This window comes from Carcharhinus amblyrhynchos, chromosome 1 (assembly GCF_965287045.1).
Source record: "Carcharhinus amblyrhynchos chromosome 1, sCarAmb.v2.hapA, whole genome shotgun sequence".
In the NCBI taxonomy this organism is placed as follows: Eukaryota; Metazoa; Chordata; class Chondrichthyes; order Carcharhiniformes; family Carcharhinidae; genus Carcharhinus; species Carcharhinus amblyrhynchos.
Window position 1 is genome coordinate 7,725,866 of NC_137324.1, and position 24,292 is coordinate 7,750,157.

Consider the following 24,292-nt stretch of genomic DNA (forward strand, 5'->3'; position numbering starts at 1 on the left):
TATGGCTGTACTCTCCCCCATTTCCCACCCAATTCCCCTAATTCAGGTTCGAGCATGCTCATTGGAAATAGAGTTAACAAAATGGGTAATCTTTCCACTGGAAGCGTTAGTGTAAATGAAGACAACAAAAAAATAGAAAGCCAGAAACTCACCACCCACAGTGAGCTCCTTGCTCTGAAAGGAATCATCAAGACGACTTATCTGAGGTTTTTAAGGATTGCAACATTGACAGGCAACCTGTTTCATTTAGAACTCTATTCCAGTGGACGGAAAGATCATGGGTGGGATTTTATGGGCTTGCTTGGCCGGAAACCGTACAATCCCACCTGAGCACAATGGATCTTTCCGCTGTCCACCCCTCGCCCACTCCGATTCCCATGGCAGGATGGAGCAGTAAGACCCCGGCCTATATATCGAGAAGGGAAGTTAGTGGGAATTTCTTCACCCAAAGTAACAAGAGTTAGATACCAGCTAAGGATTTTGAAAAGGGCTATGCAATTGGGGTAAAGAGACAATCAGGTATGTTTGTTGGAGGAAAACAATCTGTACACACATACAATGAGTTGAGATTTAGGGAAATGATGGTTAAGGAATCCAGGGCTAAGGTAGAAAGAGATTGAGGGATGTGAGGAGAAGAGGATAAAGGCTGATAGGCTGATAGAAAAGGTGAAGGCTCATGGGATACAAGGCCAGGTATGTAGATGGGTGGAGAACTGGCTTGGGAGGAGGAGACAGCGAGTAGTAGTGGAAGGCTCCTTTTCCAATTGGAGGCCTGTCACCAGTGGTGTGCCGCAGGGCTCGGTACTTGGACCTCTTCTATTTGTGGTATATATTAATGACTTGGAAGAGGGGGTAGGTGGTGTGATCAGCAAATTTGCTGATGACACCAAGATGGTTGGATTGGCGGGTACTGAGGAGCAGTGCCTGGCAATGCAACAGGACATAGACAGGCTGGTAGATTGGGCAGATAGATGGCAAATGGAATTTAATCCGGAGAAATGCGAGGTGATGCACTTTGGCCGGAATAATGTGGAGGGGAGTTATACAATAAAAGGTAGAACTATCCGGAGTATAGATACGCAGAGAGACCTGGGGGTGCAAGTGCTTAAGTCCCTGAAGGTGTCGGTACAGGTGCAGAATGTGATGAGGAAAGCGTATGGTATGTTAGCCTTCATAGGAAGAGGTATAGAATATAAGAGTAGGAGTTTGATGTTGCAGTTGTATAGAACATTGGTTAGGCCTCACTTGGAGTACTGTGTCCAGTTCTGGTCGCCGTACTACCGGAAGGATGTAGAGATCCTGGAGAGAGTGCAGAGGAGATTTACCAGGATGTTGCCTGGTATGGAAGGGCTGTCTTACGAGGAAAGATTGGATGAACTTGGGCTGTTTTCCCTTGAGAGACGTCGGCTGAGGGGGGATCTAATAGAGGTTTATAAGATTATGAAGGGGATAGATAGAGTAAATGGTGGTAAGCTTTTTCCGCTACAAGAAATGGATAGAACGAGGGGTCACGGGCTTAGGGTGAGGGGGGCTAGGTATAAGACAAATATTAGAGGGCAGTTTTTCACGCAAAGGGTAGTGGGGGTGTGGAATGCACTGCCGAGTAAGGTGGTGGAAGCAGGCACGCTAGGGTTGTTTAAGAGTCACTTAGACAGCCATATGAGCGGGCTACATATAGGGGGATATAGTAGGCCTTACTGAACATTGTAGGCTTGGGAATACATTTTGCCTCAGGAATGTTAGTCTTTGCCTGTTTAATAATGAATTTTTTTTGTCTCCACAGGCATTTAAGTCCAGCAAGGGGCATGCAGGCGGCAGGTTGTAGTGGGCTGCTCTTGGATGTTGCTTCGGGAGTTGCCTATTGCTTCATGTCGTTAGTGTGCTTAAACTGGACCATCTCGAGGGCAACATGACAGCTCAGAGACTATCTCTGTTGCTGTGCGGACACATGGATTTGGGCCTGTGTCTGTGGGAGTTTGCACGTTCTCCCCGTGGTTGCGTGGGTTTCCTCCGGGTGCTCCGGTTTCCTCCCACATCCCCCAAAGATGTGCTTTTAGGCTGATTGATTGGGTACTAAAATTGTCCCTAAATTGGACCTCCCTGATCCTCGCACGTTAGACGTAGACTAAAATCATGAATAGGTCACTGAGATAGTAGGACGGCGGCGCGGGCTCGTTGGGCCGAAGGGCCTGTTTCCCGTGCTGTGTTGTTCTTTGTTCTTTGCTATAGGCGAGGAGTTGAGAAAACTAGTGGTGAAGGATTGAGGGTTGTTGATAAGGGACTGAAAGATGTACGAGGAGGAGTATGGAGAGGAAGGACTGAAGGATATGGTGGGATGGAGATAGAGTGAATAACAGATTGAGACAGTGTGAAGAAATTGCTGTATGTGGTGACTCAGATTTAGTGATTGGTGAATATGGGTAAAAGTTCGATTGATGTCTGAAAGAGTGAGGAGACCTCTGGGGTCGCAAATCCATTCTTCACAATCCTGTTAGTATCAACATTAGCTTAACAGTTCACTCTCTTTGGATGCCATACTCTACCACCCTCACAACTCCTCTGAGAAAATACTCTTGACTGATCCATATTTTCAAAATATTAACTCATCCCTGTTTCCTCCCCAAAGTTATTGAACAGATTATCTCCTCACAAACAAGTTTCCCTGACTGAAATCCATGCTTGAACACCCTCCAATCAGGTTTCCGTCCCTGTCACAGTACTGAAATGTTTCATATCAATGGGACAAATGGTATCCTGGAGCGTAGGAGGCTTAGGGGTGATCTTATAGTGGTCTATAAAATAATGAGAGGCATAGCTCAGCTAGTCGATATCTTTTCCCAAAGGTAGGGGAGTCTAAAACTAGAGGGCATAGGTTTAAGGTGAGAAGTGAGAGACACAAAAGGGTCCAGAGGGGCAATTATTTCACTCAGAGGGTGGTGAGTGTCTGGAACAAGCTGCCAGATGGTAGTAGATGCGGGCACAATTTTGTTTTTTAAAAAGCATTTATACAGCTACAGGGGTAAGACGGGTATAGAGGGATATGGGCCAAATGTGGGCAATTGGAACTAGCTTAATTGTTAAAAAAAAGGGCAGCATGGACAAGTTGAGCCGAAGGGCCTGTTCCTATGCTGTAAATCTCTACGACTGTGGCAAAGCTAAACTTTGTCCTTCTCTGGTGGCTAGGCCTTTGACATGGTTGACTACACCTTCCTCCTCCAACACTTCACCCTGGGTGGAAATGTACTTGCTTTGTTCTATTCTTAACTATCCAATTGTAGCCAGAGATATACCTACATTGACTTATCTTCCTGCTCCGATACTAGTGCCTCTGGAGAATCTAAGGATGAACCCTTGGCCGCTTCTATTTCTTATCTGTATGTGGCGAGTTTGTAAGAAAGAGTGAGGAGACAGCCAGGTGAATTTTCCTGTTACGGGATGCGGGCGGGACATGGACCATGAAAAGGGTCCATTGACCTCAGGTGAGATCACGGTGTTAGTTTCTACATGTATAGATTACACCCAGTTCTAACTCACCACTTCCTTCCTTGACCTCTCCACAGTGCCTAAATTGCTAGATTGCTTGTTCAACGTCCAGCACTGGATGATCATAAATTTCCTCCAATGGAATATTGAGGAGACACAGGCCATTGCCTGTTGCCCTTATCTCAAACTCTTCAATTTCCCATCCACAAACTCTGTCCTTCCAGCTATCTCAGGCTGAACCAAATTGTGTCAGAGTTGACCAAGGTGAGCTTCCACATCACCAGATGATCAGTAAGACTGTCTATTTTCACCTCTGCTACATAGAAGCATTTATGGCACAAAACAAGGTCATTCAGCCCATCATGTCCATCTTCACTTTGCCTCGGATGGTCTTCTCCAGAAACCTCAGCCATATCCTTTGTTATCTCTGGGTCCAACATTTCCAGTGCACTTTGGCTGACATCCCATATTTTCCCTGCTGTAAAATTGAAGCCATCCAAAACTCTGGTGTGTTTTTACCGCCTGCCAAGTTCTGTTCATACATCACATTGTGCTTACTGACCTACAATGATTCTCCGCTCAGCAAGCTTTGATTTTGAAGTGTTCAAGACTGTTTTCAAATCTCTCCATGCCCTCGTCCTCCTTTCCTCTTGTCACCGTCCCCGGCCCTACAACCATGAGATACCTGCATTCCTCCCTCAATTTCAATCACTTCATTATTGGTGGGTAAAATTTTGTCTTTTAAAAGGCATTTAGACAGTTACACGGATAAGATATATACAGAAGGATATGAATCAAATGCAGGCAATTGGGACTAACTTAGTAGTTAAAAAAAAGGGCAGTATGGACAAGTTGGGCCAAAAGGTCTGTTTCCATGCTGTAAATGTCTAAGACTCTATGGTGGCCATGTCTTCGTCTGCAAAGGCCATAAGCTCTGAAATTTCCTCTTTAAATCACTCTTTTTTCCTTTCAGTGCTACATCTCATTGATCAATCTGTTGGCTATCAGACTTCATACCTCCTATAGTGTCAATTGTGTTTAGTAATGTCCCTGTGAGCCACCTTAGGAAGTTTTACTACATTTAAGGTGTTTTAAAAATACAAGTTGTTGTTGTTCTGATCAGCCCTTAATCATAGTCTACCTGATGCTAATAGTCTTTCATCTCACGGATGCTGACTATATAAATTCATGACTTTCTGTTCCTCTAAAAATTCCAGCATTTGGGGGGGTTTAATTTTTGTCCTTTTTATCTTGTTGATGCAATTGGGCATAAATGCTGCTCGCTCTCGTGAGAAAGAGGTCATTGCAGTCCTTCAAGAGGTTTCAAATTGACAATCAAATGTGCCTTGTACCAGGCTGGTAATCTCTGAGGACAAAACACTTGAACAGCAATGAAAATTTCCTCAGAGTCAGCAACATCACCCTCAGAGTTATTTACTGATGGTAAAATAAAACTATCCCCTGACCAGGGAGTACATATTCTTGCCTCAGTCCTAATTTCTCCTAAAAATGTCAATCTTGTTCGGGTCCAGTTCTATCAATACAGGCCATCTTCTGACTCAGCCAGTCCAGAGGGTGAATTGAGAATATCGGAACATGGAGGCACCACAGTCAAACCTTGTCCAACTCCCGCGCACAGCTCAACCGCCTGAGGGAGAATGTGTCCAGTCAGGCAGCCAGTCGCATTCTTCCCAACTGAATCAAAAGCGAGGGGGATTAATGAGAGTGCAACTCAACTGAAGCTCTGGCCGAGATCAGCTAGTGAGACGGGATAGTGCCAAGAGAGCAACATCTTCCAGCTCTGGATGAAGGGGATATTTCTAGAACAAGTACACTACTCTGCTATCTAGTGCTTCATTTTCTTTTAAAAGTTTGGATGTTCCAGGAATGAGTTAATATATTTAAAATGGCTAATTAAACTAGAGTACAAGTGTCGAGGGCCACTGCTATTGTTATTTAGAATAATTGATTGGGTGCTTGAGTGAGCGAGGCATTGAATTTTTGCTTCTGAGGCAAATTGCAGCACCATACAGCTTCTAAAGTTTGATCCTCTCACTCCTAACAGGTTACTGTACTTAGTTAGTGTAGTAGAAGGGAAAAATTCATACCTTTGGCAGTCGGGGGCATTCTCTTGAGTCTGGTGCTAAAAACCAGGAGTTTTGCACCTTGACCCATGTTGTACCTGGGCATACTTTATGGGTCAGCAAACGGCATTTGCAAAGTAAGATGTTCCATTTGTTGGTATTAATGTTGAACAATCATAATGTTCACCAAATGAAATGTGAAAATGTCACTTCCCAATGAAATACAGATCCAGACAATGAGATGGGGCTCAAGAAGGGTGACTGTGTCTGCATCAATGTTCCCTCCTATCATTGAGTTCTGCAACTCTTTGCACCCTGAGATCATTTCATTTGAGCAAATGGTGCACATTTGCTTTTCATCGGCAGGCGCCTGCACTTGTCCACTAGTTAAGCTGCATTACTTTGAGAGAAAAATTTCCACAGACGATACAGTTGGAAAGGACAAGCTCACTCATCGTAGTGTCCAAAATCAGGCTTTCAGTCACAATTGGCGATGAAGCCACCCGGCCTGAGCTATGGTGGGGTGACCTGACGTTTACAATGGGTATTCCTTTCAGTTGGAGATACCAATAAGTTAATCAGAAGTCTTGTAGTGACTAGACCTAGTAAGAAACTTCCTAATGCTCTGCTCTGGTGAACTGCACACCTTCATTTGATTATGCTGTTGCAAAAACACAAGCTCCCTGAGATATGGCACTTACCAAACTCTGTCCAAACTTAGTTAAGTGTGGCCCTGAAAGGCAGAGTTTGCACACTCCATATCTGACTGTGTGGGCTTGAAAACTCAAACACAATGAGATTTCGTGTATACTATGCGCACAAATAAAATCCCACCCCCTCCCCCAGCACTGTGTTATTGACTGCATCTGTGCTGATGTTACTCCAGCTCCCTCACACTGTCACCCAGCAACCCCGCTTCTCCAGCACTCTGTTAGACTGTCTCTACTGATGTTAATCCAGCTTCCTCACACTGTCACTCAGTAACCCCTCTACCCAGCACCTTGTGTTATTGATTGTACTGATATTAATTCAGCTCCCTCACCCTATTGGATTCATCATTCCCTCTTAAAAAGGACCAGATAACATCATTGGCATTTGTTAGCTTATATTAGAAAATAAGGCAGTATGATCAAAATATGTGTGTCAATATTTTTATGGTGGTAACAAGGGTTCACTTCCACGGATGTTGTCACAGGAATTGGGGATGTGAAATGCGTTTAGCAATCAGTGCAAGATATTTGAATGGAAAGAGTGTCCCAAGGAGTATTTGTTAGTTAATGAGTTCATTTGGTGGCAATGATGAGTTTGGAAGTACAGCGCCACTAGATGAGGTTGTCTTGGAATGAATGCAGAAGGGAGAGAGGAGAAAAGGATTGATGAGTGATGAAAGGAGATATATTCAGTGCGATCCAGGTTGAGGGTCAATATTCAGAATTTCTCTGGACCCCTCCAATTTCCTGTAAGTCCTAAATTCTAGCACAAGGTTTATAATTGGCAGATCTTTGCTTTGAGCTGCTGCACAAAATCCGTTCATCCAACAAAAGAAACCCTATGAACTATCAAGAGGCGTAGTGTTTTTCTCATCAAAGGGACACCGTGCCCATAATTGATTAGCAAAGCCACATGTGTCTGCAGGAGGGATACTGAGCAGTGGTGTTGCTTTTTACCTTCGCAGCAGTCCCAAAATATCTTGCGAGGCAGTTCGCAATATTCCGCAGCACGCTTGTAAACAAACAAAGCAACAAAAAAAAAGTTTGCCAAACACTTGTTGCCCCTTTAAAGGAGTGAATTGGTCTCAGTTTCCATGGCTGTGATGGCACATTGTTCAATATCCAGCATTATGTGCAACTAAGAGGGATGGAGGAAGAGAGGGGCAGGAAGGACGGGGGTAGGTTCAATGGTGGTGGGACATGCTGTGGATCAGACTCCTGAGCTGTTTTGCCACAGTGTCTATGAGCTTCTGCTTGTCCCGTTCGTTCTTGCGGAACTGTGCAAAGACGTTGTTTTTCCTGCTGGTGTCTTTCATTCTGGAAGAGACGAGAGTCACAGCATTTGGTTAAGAGAGGTGGCTCTGAGTGTTTAAGTAACTCTGACAGCACAGATTGCAATCAATCAAACAAAAAGGAGAGAATCTGTGCCGCCAGACTGCACATTTTTTAATGGATAGGAAACAACACATTAGAACATAAGAACTATGAGCAGGAGTAAGTCATTTGGCTCCTTGAGCTTGCTCTGCCATTCAATAAAATCATGACTGATCTTTTCATGCACTCAGCTCACTATAACCCTTAATTCCTTTACTGTTCAAAAATTTATCTATTTATCGATTGAAATATTGCCAAGTTATAATTGGAAAATCTTTATGGTGTGACACAGAACAATGAGTCTGCCCCATTGAGAATGTGATAAATTGAGAAGGTGTGATAAAATTCGCTGGATCAATAATCCGGAGAATGTGAGTTCAAAATTCACCAAGATAGCCTGAGAATTTAAGTTCAGTTTGAACAAAGATTAAAACCTAGTCACAGTAATGGTCACCATAATGTCATCAGATTGTTGTTGAAAAGGCAACAAGTTCATGAACGTTCTAAAGTGAAGGAATTCTACAGCTGTTACAGACTCTGGGCTTATCCCACATCAAAATGTTTACCTTTTAACTGCTACCATAGTTCTTTCATCAACTTTTCAGAGTAATACGTGCCAGCCTTAGCAACAAGGCTATTGTGGAGGCTGCTTAACTCTACATATAACTGTGCTGCAATTTGAAGGGACAGTGTAGAGGGAGTTTTACTCTGTATCTAACCCCGTGCTGTGCCTGTCCTGGGAGTGTTTGATGGGGGACAGTGTAGAGGGAGCTTTACTCTGTATCTAACCCTGTGCTGTACCTGTCCTGGGAGTGTTTGATGGGGGACAGTGTAGAGGGAGTTTTACTCTGTATCTAACCCCGTGCTGTACCTGTCCTGGGAGTGTTTGATGGGGACAGTGTAGAGGGAGTTTTATTCTGTATCTAAACCCGTGCTGTACCTGTCCTGGGAGTGTTTGATGGGAACAGTGTAGAGGGAGCTTTACTCTGTATCTAAACCTTCTCTATGAACGGTATGTTTTGTCTGTACAGTGTACAAGAAACAATACTTTTCAATGTATGTTAATAAATGTGACAATAATAAATCAAATCAAATCAGGAATTCGAGATGCTGGGCAGGATTTTCCAGCCATGCTTGCCCCAAGGCCGGGAAATCCCGCCCAAGGTTATTTAATCATAGAATCCCTGCAGTACAGGAGGTGGCCATTCGGCCTACACTGATAGCAAACCCACCAGGTCCTATCCCCATTACCACACATATTTACCTACTAATCCCTCTGATACTAAGGGTCAATTTAGCATGGCCAATCCAACTAACCCACACTTCTTTGGGAGGAAACCCACGCAGGCACGGGGAGAACGTGCAGACTCCACACAGACAGTGACCCAAGCTGGGAATTGAACCCGGGTCTCTGATGCTGTGAGGCAGCAGTGCTAACCACAGTGTCACTGTGCTGCTCGCATCAACGGACCTTTGCATGATCTCCTGTCCTGCTATGATTTCCATGGTGGGAGGGATGTGAAAATTCCACCTGTGGTCTCACCAATGTTCTGTATTAATGAAGCATAACATTTTTATTTCAATCCCTCTTGTAACAAAGGAAAGCATTCCATCAGTTTTCTTAATTACTTGTTTCACCTACACACTAACATTTGGTGACTAGAGCACCCAGATCCCTCTGCACCTTGGAATTCTGCAGCCATTCTCCACTGAATTAATAGTCTGCTTCTTTATTCTTCCTGCCAAAATGAACAACTTCGCATTGATCTCATTGCATTCCATCCGTCAGATTTTTTGCCCATTCACTCAACCTATCTATATCCATCTGCAACCTCCTCATGTCCTCTGGTTCCATGCTAGGATGATGTAGAATGAACATTTTGCACAGACATCTTTGGAATTCCATGTTCCTGATTGTTTTCAGCAAAAGGCTGGCCACAAGTTATCTCCAGAAAATTGATACTTACGCTCGAGAGATCCTGCAATGCAGCAGTAATATAAAAAGGAAAAAGAGTCATCAAATTTCAATGGTCTCGGGAATACAGTGAAATGACAGCACCATCTGCTTTAAAGTTTTAAAGTGTCACAAGTAGGCAAAGATTAACACTGCAATGAAGTTACTGTGAAAATCCCCTAGTTGCCACACTCTGGTGCGGGTACACTGAGAGAGAATTTAGCATGGCCAATACACCTAACCAGCACATCTTTCAGACTGTGGGGGAAACCAGAGCAACCGGAGGAAGCCCACGCAGACACAAGGAGAACTTGCAGACTCCGCACAGAGAACAGTGTCCGTGTGGAGTAACACTGCAACGAAGTTACTATGAAAATCCCTTAGTTGCCACACTCTAGTATGGGTACACTGAGGGAGAATTTACCTCAAGCCAGGAATCGAACCCAGGTCCCTGGCACTGTGAGGCAGCAGTGCTAACCACTGTGCCACCAGCTGCTTTTGTGCCTGTTTTGATACTTTTCCTCCATCGAGTCATTCAAACTCTAAATGTTGGCTCCATTGTCTCTCCACAAAAGCTGTCAGACCTGCTGAGATTTTCCAACATTTTCTGTTTCAGATTCTACAGCTCGCAGTAATTAGCTTTTATCTTACCATACCCCATACCACCACCCCCCCCCCATCCTGACCCCCACTCCAGTCTTTACAGGGACCTGCTCGTCTCTTGCTCACAATATCACTGCAAAAACACAGTGATTATTCAAACAGAGCAGAACAGTCAACCCCGTCCTCATTTACTGTCTGGGTAGAGATGGTAATGGATAGTAATTCTGAGACAGTGTGTTGGGAGGTAGGGAGGGAGTGAGAGACAGAGTATGGGCAGCAGAGAGAGAAGGTGAGTGTCAGAAGGAGATCAAAGTGGGGATGAAGGCAAAGGGAGAGAAGAGGGTATGTGGACGATCTGAACAGATTGAGCACGAGCCGCTTAAGCCTTTAAATTCTGCATCAAATCCCTCCATTATCTCATCCCTCCCAACCTATCAACCATTCTCCATCCAAGATTTTGGCTTTCTTCCAATTCTGACCTTTTAAAAGCATCTCCAATTTTCACTGATGGTCTTATCTTTAGCTGCCCAGCCCCCAAGTTCTGGAATACTCTCCCTTAACTTCTCTGCCCCTCTCCTTCTTTTAAGACACTCCTTGAAACCCGCCATTTCCTAAAAGCTCCTTAAATGGCTCAATGTCAAGGTACTGCTGATTCTTTTCCTGTAAAGGTATTTGTTACTCTGACAGGCATTAGCAAAACCAGTTGTCGCTGTTGTTCTGATTTGCAATGATTACTTTGGCTTTCTACAATCTAACATGTTTGCTTTGCCAATGCTGCCCTGTAGGCCTGGGAAGATTGTGCCCCAAACAATTGGTATCCTGGCATTTAAAGACTCGACCCACCCACAATGGACAAAGTCCATTCATGCAAGATATTTCCACTGTTTGCATAAACCTTCCACTCCCTGAAATGGAAGCCCTGTAGAAGATGGCACACTTACTTATCCAGCAGGGTGAGGGCTGTTGTAGGATTCACCCTCAGGTATTTACAGTTGGGTTGCCCATAATCCGCTAGGTACGTCGACCAGTCCCACTGGATGAAGAGGTCCAGAAGCTGTGTGAGCAAAAAAGAACAGGGGATAAGAATACCTGCCAAGGTGGGGATTGGTGCTACGCGAGCAGTCTTACACATTGCGACTTCTCTCCCAAAACTATGGAAGGAGGGAGGGGGAGCACAACAATTATATAAATCAGTCAAGAACATCCCCCGCTCTGTGCAAGGAAGAAAATTCTTTAACCTAAGCAGGCAGGATTGCACAGACAATCTTCAAAGCCACACTGAACAGCAGAGGCTGCCAATAAAAATAAGGGGATAAAAAAAATTAAACTACTTCAATTATCTTTCAATCAGGTTGAGCTGCATAATACATACAGCACAGAAACTGAGCATTTGGTCCAAATGATTCATATAGGTGTTTATGCTTCACATTAGCCTGCTCCCACCCCTCTTCATCTCATCTTATCAGGGTCTACTTCTATATCTTTCTCTGATTAAATGTTTAATTCAGCTTAAGCACTCTCCGCACTTTTACCATTCTCTGGGTGCCAACTGGGCTCTCACTTCTTTGAGAAACTTAATTCCAAAGATAAAGCTTGCAACATAACAAAGACATTAAAAGTTATGTGTTCCAACAGTCACCAAACTTACCCAAGTAGTCGCATTTTTAGCTTTAAAATAGGCCCAATGTCGCTTTGTAAGAAGATCTTCGCATTGTCGAGACACCAGAGATTTCACTCCATGGATCTTCCCAGAACTCTGACTCTTAGCTGAGCTGATTGGTTCTGAACAGGCCTCCAGCTCCCAGAATGGTTTTTAAATGATTGACAAGAGTGACCATTTCCAGGAATTGGAATTCACTCCAGCACAAAGCTAGTCGACCACTTCTGCTACTTTAAAACTGAGTGTTCGTCTATTGTTTCAGTCATCTTGGCCTTTTGGCTAAGGTCGAGCATTAAATCGAGCGCAAGATGGGGTGCAATGCCTTATCTTGTCAGCTTGGGTCTTGTTTGTCTCCCTTGTAGGGACCATGAATTAGATTCAATTAGAAAGTTGGATTTGGATTGAATAGAAATTTGAAAAAAAAAACAGCCAATTTCTCAGTAAAACTGTTGCCACTTTTTCACCTGCCCTCCATTAGACAACTCATTTCTTCTCTTGGGTCCGATCCAAGCAATCTTGTGAGTCTTCTGACTGAGTTTTCAATCATCAATTTTAGAAACCCTACAGTGCATTTGGCCCATTGAGTCTGTACCAACCACAATCCCATCCAGGTCCTACCCCCATATCTCTACACATTTATCCGCTAATCCCTCTAACCTATGCATCTCAGGACACTAAGGAGCAATTTTTGCATGGCCAATCAACCTAACCCGCACATCTTTGGACTGTGGGAAGAAACTGGAGCACCCAGTGGAAACCCATGCAGACACAAGGAGAATGTGCAAACTCCACACAGACAGTGACCCAAGCTGGAAATTGAACCCAGGTACCTGGAGCTGTGAAGCAGCAGTGCTAACCACTGTGCTACCGTGCCATACCGTGTTGAGTGTTGGTTTTAGTCCACTCTCTCTTGCACATCTCCTGACAGATTCAGATCATGTGCAATCAAAATGTTCCTCCTGACTACTTTCAACAATCCAGTGCAAAAAGGCAGAGAGACCCTTCTGTCCATTTACCACAACTCAAAGTCTGACCAACCAGATGTCCCACCTCCTTGTGAAATGTTTTGTCAACTTCAGCCCAGTCGCAATCCATTCATAGGATGTGGTCATCATTGTCAAGGCCAGCATTTGTTGCCCATCCCCAATTGCCTTGGAGAAGGTGGTGGTGAGCTGCCTTGTACTGATACCATTCATGTGGTGTTGTTACAAAGGAAGTTTAAGGATTTTGATGTTGCAACAGTGAAGAGATGGTGATTTGGTTCCAAGTCAGTGTGGCTAGGATGGGAAGTGCATGAGGTGTAAATGCATTGGGGGTAGTTCAGAGGAGATTTACTTGGAAGAAGTTGGTTGTCTTCTGAGGATAGGTTAGAAAGGCTGGGCTTGTTTCTGAGGATGAGCAAATGGTGCTCAACATTGTATAACCATCAGTAAACATATCCACCTCTGAGCTTATAATGGAAAGGAAGTCATTGATGAAGCAAATGAATATGGTTGGATCTGGGACATTACCCTGAGGAACCTCTGTAGCAATGCTCCAGAACTGAGGTGATTGACCACCAACCATCAAAACCATCTTCCTTTGTGCCAGGTATAACTCCAATCAGTGGGAAGATTTCCTCTGATTTCCATTGACAAGGGACCCTTGATGCTTTTTGTTATGTTCAGATCAAGCTGTAATGAGGTGAGGAGCTGAGTGGCCCTAGTAGAAACCAAATTGAACATCAATGAACAGGTCATTGCTGAGTGAGTGTCACTTGATAACACTGCCGGTGACTCCTTCCAGAACTTGATGGGATGGTCATTGGCCAGGTTGTGGACAGGACAGACCTGAGCAATATGGTGCTGGGAGGTGCCAGTATTGCAAGTGTACTGGAACAGTTTGGCTAGGGTTGCAGCAAGTTCTGGAGCACAAGTCTTCAGTGCTATTGCTGGATTGTTCGCAGAGGCTGTAGCTGTTCCAGTATCCAGTGCCTTCAGCCGTGTTTTGACATCATTTGGAGAGTCACTGGCTGAAAACTGGGATCTGTGATGCTGGGGATATCAGGAGAAGGCCAAGATGGATCGTCCATCTTGTACTTCTGGCTGAAAATGGATGCAAATCCTTTAGCCCTGCCTTTTGCATCATTGTGCTGGGCTTCTCCATCATTGAGGATGGGGATATTTGTAAAGCATCAACTTCCTCCAATCAGTCATTTAATAGTTGACCACCATTCATGACTGTAAGTAATAGGACTGCAGGAATTCCTTTATAACTTTTTACTCCATCCTTAACGTTACAAAGCCAACACTCAGAATGGAACCAGGCAAACTAAAATCCATTCCTTGCTTGCTCCAAAAACCAAATTCAAAATCCAATTGAATTCATGTCATGGTCCCCATAAGAGAGATGAACAAGATCTGAGCTGACAAGAAAAGGCCTTGCACCTTGGACTTGATTTTAGTCAAAAGACCAGGAAGCAGGACTGCAGGAATTAGATCTGTCTATTGCACGTTGCTTTCATTGTTTGGCGTGAAGTCATCCTGTACTGTAGCTTCACCAAGTTGATATCTCATTTTTAGGTGTGCCTGGCGCTGTTCCTTGCTCTCTTCATTGAACCAGGGTTGATCCCCTAGTTTGATGGTAATGGTGGAGTAGAGGATATGCCAGACCATGAGGTTACAGATTGTGGTTGAGTACAATTCTGCTGCTAATGATGGTCCACAGCGTGCCAATGGAGACCCAGTTTTGAGTTGCTAGGTATGTTCAAAGTCTATCCCATTTAGCATGGTGCTAGCACATAACATGATGGAGGGTATCCTCAATGTGAAGATGGGACTTTGTCTCCACAAGGACTGCGCAGTGGTCATTCCTACCAATACTGTCATGGACAAATGCATCTACAACTTGTACATTTGTGAGGATGAGACAAAATATGTTTTTTTCTTTCTTGTGGTCCCCTTACCATCTGCCACAGTCCCAATCTAGTAGCAATGTCTTTAGAACCAGCCAGTTCTGTCACTTGCGTGCTACCAAACCACTCTTGATGATGGACATTGAAGTCCCCCACCTAGAGTACATTCTGTAGGCCTTGTCACCCTCGGTGCTTCCTCCCTTCATGTAGTGTTCAACATGGGGGAAATGCTGAGTCATCAGCTGAGGGTGGTGGTGGTGGGCGGGGGGTGCGGGGGAAAGGGGAGTACGATTAGTGGTAACCAGGTTTCCTGCCCAGGTTTGATCTGATGCGATGAGACTTCATGGGGTCTCGGGTCCACTGTTGAGAATTCAGGACATACCCAGGAATGTTGATGGTGGTGTCCGGGACATTATCTGTAAGGTATGATTCTATGAGTATCAGGCTGTGTTAGGCTTTTGTTTAACTGGTCTGAGACACAGCCCTCCCAAACTGGGCATAAACCCCAGATGTTGGTAAGTCGGACTTTGCAGGGTAAAGAGGGCTGGATGTTCTGTTGCCGTTTCCGGTGCCTGGGTCAGTGCTATGTGCTCTCTCCGGTTCTGTTCCTTTTAGATCCCATGACAGTCTGATAAAACCGAGTGGCTCGCTGGGCCATTTTAGACATTAGTGAACCAGATGGGTTTTTATGGCAAACTACAAGTGTTCTGTGGTCACCATTAGACAGCTTTTAATTCCAGATTGAATAACTGAATTTAAATTCCATCAACCGCTGTGGTGGAATTCGAATCAATGATCCACAGCATTAGGTTGGGTCTCTGGATTACTAGTCTGGTGACATTACTACTCTACCACCGCCCCCCCCGCCCCATCCTACCAATGAGCCTGTACACGAGGACAAGTCAGGTAGAAAGAAATCTAACCATAACATCATAGCCAGCAGGTAAGTGACTGGCTGGTGGCTGGTAAGTAGTTTTTCTTTCCTTTTTCTCTTTTTTCCCCTTGGCATTGTAGTTATTGTTGTGAGTTGGGTGGTTGTAGAGGGTTGTATTTCAAACTGGAGGCCTGTGACCAGCGGTGTGCCTCAGGGATCAGTGCTGGGCCCACTGTTATTTGTCACTTGTATTAATGATTTGGATAAGAATATAGGGGGCACGGTTAGTAACACCATAGTGAACAGTGAAGAAAGTTATCTCCAATTGCAACAGGATCTTGATCAATTGGGCCAGCGCGTGGTCGAATGGCAGACGGAGTTTAATTTAGACAAATGCGAGGTAATGCATTTTGGTAGACTGAACCAGGGCAGGACTTATTCAGTTAATGGTAAGACACTGGGGAGAGTTACAGAACAAAGAGATCTAGAGGTACACGTTCACAGATCCTTGAAAGTGGAGTCACAGGTGGACAGAGTGATGATGAAGGATTCGGCATGCTTGCTTTCATTGATCAGAACATTGAATACAGGAGTTGGGACGTCTTGTTAAAGTTGTACAAGACACAAGTTGTGTGCTAAGGCCACACTTGGAATACTGTGTGCAATTCTGGTCACCCTATTATAGAAAGGGTATTATTAAACTAGAAAGTGTGCAGAAAATATTCACTGGAATGCTACTGGGTCTTGATGGATTGAGTTATAAGGAGAAGCTGAATAGACTGAGACTTTCTTCTCTGGAGCATAGGAGGCTGAGAGGTGACCTTATAGAGGTCTATAAAATAATGAGGGGCACAGGCAAGGTAGATAGTCAATATTTTTTCCCAAAGGTAGGAGAGTCTAAAACTAGAGGCATAGGTTTAAGGTGAGAGGGGACAGATACAGAAGTGTCCAGAGGGGCAATTTTTTCACACAAAGGGTGGTGAGTGTCTGGAACAAGCTGCCAGAGGTAGTAGTAGAGGTGGGTACAATTTTATATTTTAAAAAGCATTTGGATAGTTACATAGGTAAGATGAGTATAGAGGGATATGAGCCAAATGCAGGCAATTGGGATTAGTTTAGGGGTTTTTAAAAAAGGGCGGCATGGACAAGTTGGGCTGAAGGGCCTGTTTCCATGCTGTAAACCTGTATGACTCTACGAGTTAACTTAAGGGTTAAATCATGGCAGGTGATCCTAGACCCATATCATGCTCCTCTTGTGCGGTGTGGGATTTCAGTAATCCTTCCGGTGTCCCTGGCTTGTTCACGTGCAAGAAGTGTGTGTGTCCAACTGCAGCTTCTGTCAGACCACTTGATTACTTTGGAGCAGTGGATGGATTCACTTTGGCAGAAGAAGTTGTGGATGCAGAATAAGTCGTGGATAGCACATTCAGTGAGTTGGTCACCCTGCAGATAAAAATTACTGAGGGAGATAGGGAATGGGATCAACTGGGTTTACACTCACTGGAATTTAGAAGAATGAGAAGGGATCTCATCGAAACATTAAATCCTGATGGATCTGGACAGGCTAGATGTGGGAAGAATGTTCCCGATGCTGGGAAAGTCCAGAACTTGGGGTGGGGGGTGGGGGGGTCACAGTCTAACAATAAGGGGAGAGCCATTCAGGACTGAGATGAGGAAGAATGTCTTCACTCAGAGAGTTGGGAACCTGTGAAATTCTCTACACAGAAAGCTGTTGGTACCAGTTTGTTAGACATGTTCAAGAGGGAGCTAGATGTGGCCCTTGTGACTAAAGGGATAAAGGGGTTTGGAGAGAAAGCAGGAGTGGGATACTCAAACTGCATGATCAGCCATGATCATGTTGAATGATGGTGCAGGCTCAAAGGGCTGAATGGCCTACTCCTGTGCCTATCTTCCTTGTTCCTATCCTTGTCTCAACTAACACAAGCCCCTCCATTACACCGCTTAAGAGAGGCTCCAGAGCACTTGGCAAATTGGTTTAAAGAACTTCGATGCTTGTTAACATAAAAAAAATGCAGTAACGTTGATTCTACGGTCCTCCGTGGTTAATAGTGAGTCCAGAACTAAGGGTCAGCCTCAGGGGAAGAAGTCAGCCATTTAGAACTAAGATAAGGATCAATTGCTTCACCCAGAGGGTGGTGATCATTGAAGTTCTTTACCCCAGAGTGTGGTGGATGTTCAGGCAACCAATATATTCACCATGAGATCCACAGATCTTTAAATACCAGGAAAATCAAGAGAGGTGGGAATAGAGTGAGAAACTGCAGTTGATGTAAAAGCTCTAGTACAATCTTCCTCATCACATTGAAACTCTTATTTATATTTCCTATGTTATGTTTTCTGATGATGGGAAAGACTTGCATTTCTGTCACATCTTAGAGGACCACAGGACACTCAAAGTGCTTTGCAGTCAACAAAGTACTTTTGCAGTGGAGTCACTGTTGTAATGTAGGAATTTACTGTGCCGGTGTGTGAATTTCCTGTTTCCCATACCCACTAGCCTTGGGCTGAGTACCGTAATGCAAACTCACCCAGGCTCAATGAGCGAGTACAGAAGGGAATGCTGCCAACCCACTTGGGCTAGCAGAGTGAAAAGACTTGTCTAATCAGCCTGTACTGGATTTGAACCCAGGTTGCAGAGATTAATGGGCAGTGTGCTGACTGACTGCTCCACCCAGTCCCTGAGTCCACATCCCTTCTAATCTCTGCTGCTCCCTTGAATCTTTCCCTTGCATGTAACAAACAGATTAGGTGTAAAGCACTTCCTTCCAGTTTAACAATACGGCTGGCTTTCTTTGTGTCTCTAAGCAGAGGTTTAAAGTTCATGAGATAGAGTGCCCGCACGTGTCTTGCTGTTCCACAGAGTTCAAACTGAGGTTACTGGCAGCAGGCCAGCAATACACCAAGTATGTGAAGTATTCTTCATACTTCAAAAAAAAATTAAACTTGCACAGATTACAATTAATGCTCATCAATCTCTACCGTGAGCAAAGCAGGTCCTTGTTTGCAAATAGCGTGCAAGTGAAACACACCAATTATTATGATGAGTGGATAGTGATTGATGGCTGGAGTATGCCACACACACACACACACACACACTGCATACGCAAACTGCAGTTTCGTTACACATGCACAATGCATAGGCGCAGTGCATGTGCCATACACTGCACATGCATATAGCAGATATATTACACAGACACACACAAACCGGTGATTACACACACGCATAACTAATATCCATACGGCACCGTTAATGTTTGTGACAGGGACAATAGTGAGTAAGTTTAATTTTTCAATATTTGGAGGCAGTTCACAGCTGCATGTTCGCACACACACAACACGCATTGCCCACACTCTTATACACTTCAGAACCAGGACACGCACACCCTGTGTATGTGTGTAAAAACAGTGTCAGCCCACACCACATACAGAATGTGAAGCAATGTCTTGTGACCTGCTTTTCACAGTCAAGGGCAGGACAATGGAAGAGTTCAGATTGAGGTTGGGTGTCCTAGAAACTGAAAAGTGCATATTTGTGCATCCTTCCAGTCCAACAAGAAACTGGCCCAAAACGGCTCCGGTCAATTGGCTTGTAACACAATTATCAAGGTTAATCTGTCTTTCTACAGCAGTTCTTACAATGTTTTACTGTGTTTCTTCCAATCGGCACCGCACTGGAGTGAGTAATCCGCAACACCCCTTCAAAACTCCAAGCCTTGGCCATGTGAGTGCTATCAGTCCAATCACAGCACAGCCCCAACACCTTGGCAAGAAACATCCAAGAGTGTGTGAACATTCCAGAAGGGGTCACTGGACAGGGGTCAGGACCCTGGGAGCTTCACCAGTTTCCTGTATTATATATTTGGCGTAACAACATCAGGCAGCCTGAGGCAAGTGGAACTGGGACAAAAGTTCATACATGTAACCGAGGAAAAGCTGGAGAAGCAATGTTGAGGACACTTGAGGGTGAATGGGAGTGACTAAGTGGTCAGACGTTGATTCAGACAATTCCACTGAACACTGGTTGAGTGGGTAGCTTGCTTGTCACTGGGTCAGCAGGTTGTAAGTTTCAGGTCTGCTCTAGAAACTGAGCACAAAATCTCAGCAGATGTTCCACCGAGGGAGTACTACACCGTTCACCAACTCAGGAGTAAGTCTGACAAACCATTGTTGCACTCCCTCTATGGCAATAATATCCTTTTTAAGGGGACCAAAATCACACACACTCTAACCGGGATTTCACAATCTCGTTTGGTCAAGGCTGTGAAATCCTACCCAAGGCCAACAGAGAATTCCGTTCTGTGAGCCTCGCCCACCACAAGGCGGTAAAATTCCCGTCAATATTCCAGGTGTAGTCTAACCAGGCTCCTGTACAACTGAAGCAAGATATCCCTACTCCTGTGCTCAAATCCTCCTTCAGTAAAAGCCAGAGTTCCGTTAGCCTTCCTGATATCTTGCTGCTTGTTAGCCTTCAGTGTCTTATGGACAAGGACACCCAGGTCCCTTTGTACATCCACAGTTTCTTATTTTATTTACCGCTCAAGAAATACTCTGCACATTTCTACAAAGTGGATTACCTCACACTTTCCCACATTATATTCCACCTGCCATATTCTTGCCCACTAAGTCCTCCTGCAGCTGGTTTACATCTTCAGCACGCATTCCCACCTAGCTTTGTACCATCCACAAAGCTGGAAATATTTACTACATATTGTGCCTCTTTACCTCTCCTCCTTTAAGTCCCATCTTAAAACTTATCTCTTTGACCAAGCTTTTAGCCACCTGTCCTTATGTTTCTATAATGGGGTTCAGTATCAAACTTTAATCTGATAAAGCTCCTGAGAAGTGTCTTAGGATACTTTAGCTTTTTATTGTTCTTCATAAAGTGAGAGAGAGAAGACTTTCCAAGTCAGGAAATCACGGTTAATAATTATTTCCCCAGGTCCGCCTTCGAATCGCACAAAGCAGGCTAATCAATCGAAGTGTGAATCACACCCCTGCAATGGGTGTGTCACAAGGTTGAAACAGTAATTCATATCTGACACCGCCTAAAGGGGCAAAAGGTCAGATCTGATCTCCCCACACTGGAATAGGAGTCCAAAACATACAAATCGTGATATTTAAGAAAATTATTTATTCATGGGATGTGGCACATTGCTGGCTTGGGCAGACTTTAGTGCCAATCCCTAATTGCCTTTGAGAAGGTCGTGGTGAACCAGTGCAGTCCACGTGATGTAGATACACACAGCATTCGGGAGAGAGTTCCAAGAAACTGAAGGAAGAGTGATATATCTCAGGATGATGAGTGGCGTGGAAAGGAATTCTTGGTGCTGGTGTTCCCATGTCCTTCTAGGTGGTAGTGATCATTGGTTTGGAAGGGATCCTCAGGTTAGATCACCACCAAAAGGGAGAGCAGCCTATGGTGCCACGGCAACTTTATCTTTTACCATTGCTGAAATATTTTCAGGGCCTTTAGCCTTTGCAGTGCCTTCTGCCATTTATTGATAACATGCGGAATGCATTGAATTGGTTGAAGACTGGCATCTGTGTTGCCGGGGACCTCTGGAGGAGGCTGAGATGGATCAGTCACTCGGCACTTCTGGCTGAAGATTGTTGCAAATGCTTCAGCTTCATCTTTTACACTGATGTGTTGGGCTGTGCTGGGCTCCTCTATCACTGAGGATGGGAATGTTTGTGTAGCCTCCTTTTCCAGTTGTTTAATTGTATACCACCAATCACAACTGGACGTGCAGGTCTGTGGAAGTCGTGAGAACATTTAGTTCTATCACTTGCTGCTCATGCTGTTTTGACACGCAACTAGCCCTGTGTTGTAGCTTCACCAGGTTGTCCCGTGGAAATAGATTATTTCTGAATTGCTGACAGTCCTGCTATTCAGGTAAATATTGCAGCCAATTTTGTAGATGGTGATGTTCCACAAACAGGAAATTAAATGAGTTCATCAAAACTTGAAAAGGTTAGAGATGGAACAGAACATTGACCTGAAATGTTGGGCGGGATTTTATGGCCTCGTTCATCCCAAAATTGAAAAATCCTGCCCAAGGCCATTGGGCCTTTCCATTGTCTGCCCCTCGCCCGCTCCGATTCCCGTGGTGGGCAAGGTGGTAACATTCCAGCCATTAACTCTGTTTCTCTCTCCACAGATACTGCATGATTCTCTGCGTGTTTCCAGCCCTTTGTGTTTTATTTCAGGTGTCCAGAATCCAGTATTTTGTTTTTGGATCAGTACTCAACTCATTGCTACTCTTTTTTTCAAAACTGTTCAGAGAAGTTCTGCTCTTCTCTCCGATGAGATTTGCATTTAATTCTTTTACTTTGGTTACCTCTTTGATTTGATATTTGATTTGAATTATTATTGTCACATGTAATAGTATAGAGTGAAAAGTATTGTTTCTTGCGCACTATATAGACAAAGCATGCCATTCATAGAGAAGGAAAGGAGAGGGTTCAGAATGTAGTGTTATAGTCATAGCTAGAGTGTTGAGAAAGATCAACTTAATGCAAAGTAGGTCCATTCTCAGATTTGATCAGATCAAAAGCTACTGTATCTCTATCTAGTGTTTAAGAAGGGTGCCAGGCAAAAGGCCGGTTAGTTTAACGTCTGTGGTAGGTAAAATGTTAGAATGCGTCATTAAGGAGGAAATTGCGAGGCATCTTGAAGGGAATTGCTTGATAGAGCAGACGCAGCACGGTTTCATTAAAGGGAAGTCGTGTCTGACAAATTTACTGGAGTTCTATGAGGATGTGTCTAGGGCGGTCGATAGAGAGCCGGTGGATGTGGTCTTTCAGGATTTTCAGAAGGCGTTTGACAAAGTACCTCATAAGAGGTTATTGCAGAAGGTCAGGGGACTTGGAGTTGGGGGTAGGGTGTTAGCGTGGATAGAGGATTGGTTGTCAAATAGGAGGCAGAGAGTGGGGGTCAACGGGTGCTATTCAGATTGGCGGATGGTGACTAGTGGAGTGCCCCAGGGGTCGGTGCTGAGGCCTCAGCTTTTTACCATTTATATAGATGATCTGGAGGAGGGAACCGAGTGTAGGGTGTCGAAATTTGCGGATGACACCAAGATTGGGGGAACGGCAAATTGTGCGGAGGGTGTGGAGAGTCTGCAGAAGGATCTAGGTAGGCTGGGCGAATGGGCCAGGAAATGGCAAATGGAATTTAATGTTGGCAAGTGTGAGGTGGTCCACTTTGGTAGGAAGAATGGTAGGAAGGACTATTGCTCCTATTTCTTATGTTCTTATGTTCTTAGTGCTGGTGAGATGGCACCATCCAGAAAACTTAACTCTTGTTTCTCTCTGCAGATTGTGCCTGACCTTTTATGCATTTTCTATTTCAATTTTAGAATTCCAGCAAAGGAGTGATCAGTTAGTCTATTTCTAGAGGAAGGATGGTGTTGCTCTTGGAATTGTGACAGGCAATCTTTTCTAACCCAACTGAAAGACAGCGCCTCTGACAATGCTGCAGTCCTTCACTAAAATACTTGAGGATTAATCTAGGTTATGGACTTAACTCCTGTTCTATGGCCTGACATGATTCAAAGGTAAGGGAACTGCTTCATCAGATGGACATTTGGGATCTGGGCATTTCATTGAAGAAGGAAAGGAGAGGAGGTAACTTGAAAAGAGAAAGAAACAGAAATGATGAACAAATTTGTGCTTCTGTAGCATCTCTCACACCCCCAACTTGTCCCAAAATGCTGTACAGACATTTGAAATTCTAATATAGGAAACGCAGCAGCCAATTTGTACGTGCAAGATTTCACAAACAGTGAGGTGATATGACCAAGTCTCTTTTAAGTGATGTTTGTTTGTGGGATAAACATCTTCCAGGGCTCTCTACTCCAGAAAGCAGTGGATGCTCAAACAGAGAATATATTCAAGGCTGGATTAGGCAGATTTTTGATTGAATTGGGCATCAGGGATTGTGGCTGGATGGGGGGAATGGACAGGAGATTGGAGTGAAGGCCACAATCTTATCGAAAGGCGAAGCAGGCTTGATGCATTGAATGGCCCACTCTGCTGTTTCTCATGATCGTGGGAACCAGGGAGCATTTAAAGTTTAATGTTTATTTTACTGATGTCACAAGTAAGCTTACATTAACAAGGCATTTAAGTTACTGTGAAAATCCCCTAGTCGCCATACTTTGGCACCTGTTCGGTACACCAAGGGAGAATTTAGGGTACACCAAGGGAGAATTTAGCATGGCCAATGCACCAATAGTGGCCAGTGGACCTGAAGGGGCAGACTTCAATTTCATTTCTCATCTAAAGTAAAAATGCAAAGTTTATTTAGTAGTATCACAATTAGGCTTACATTAACACTGCAAAGAAGTTACTATGAAAATCCCCTAGCTGCCACACTCCAGCACCTGTTTGGGTACAGGGGGAATTTAGCATGGCTAAGTTCATCTGACCAGCAAGTCTTTCAGACTGTGGGAGGAAACCTGAGCACCTGGAGGAAACCCACACAGAAAGGGAGAGAACGTGCAGACTCCACACAGACGGTGACCCAAGCCGGGAATCGAACCCAGGTCCCTGGCGCTGTGAGTCAGCAGTACTAACCACTGTGCCACCATGCTGCCCCAGAAAGATGCCACCTCCAACAATGCAGCTTATCCTTG

General features: G+C 44.4%; 1 protein-coding gene across 2 annotated transcripts in view; it reads right to left on the minus strand.

Annotated features, from left to right (window-relative positions):
* Positions 1 to 2,228: 2,228 nt before the first annotated feature.
* The window catches only part of LOC145344932 (exocyst complex component 6B), a 595,965-nt gene continuing 573,901 nt past the window's right edge, over positions 2,229 to 24,292 (minus strand). For both annotated transcript variants that reach the window (XM_080192414.1, XM_080192326.1), the window contains exons 21-22: positions 11,150 to 11,262; positions 2,229 to 7,594 (exon numbers count right to left, since the gene is read on the minus strand). In XM_080192414.1, coding sequence (XP_080048540.1) covers positions 7,462 to 7,594; positions 11,150 to 11,262 — 246 coding nt within the window. In that variant the 3' untranslated portion in view covers positions 2,229 to 7,461. The remainder of the gene's footprint in view (positions 7,595 to 11,149; positions 11,263 to 24,292) is intronic.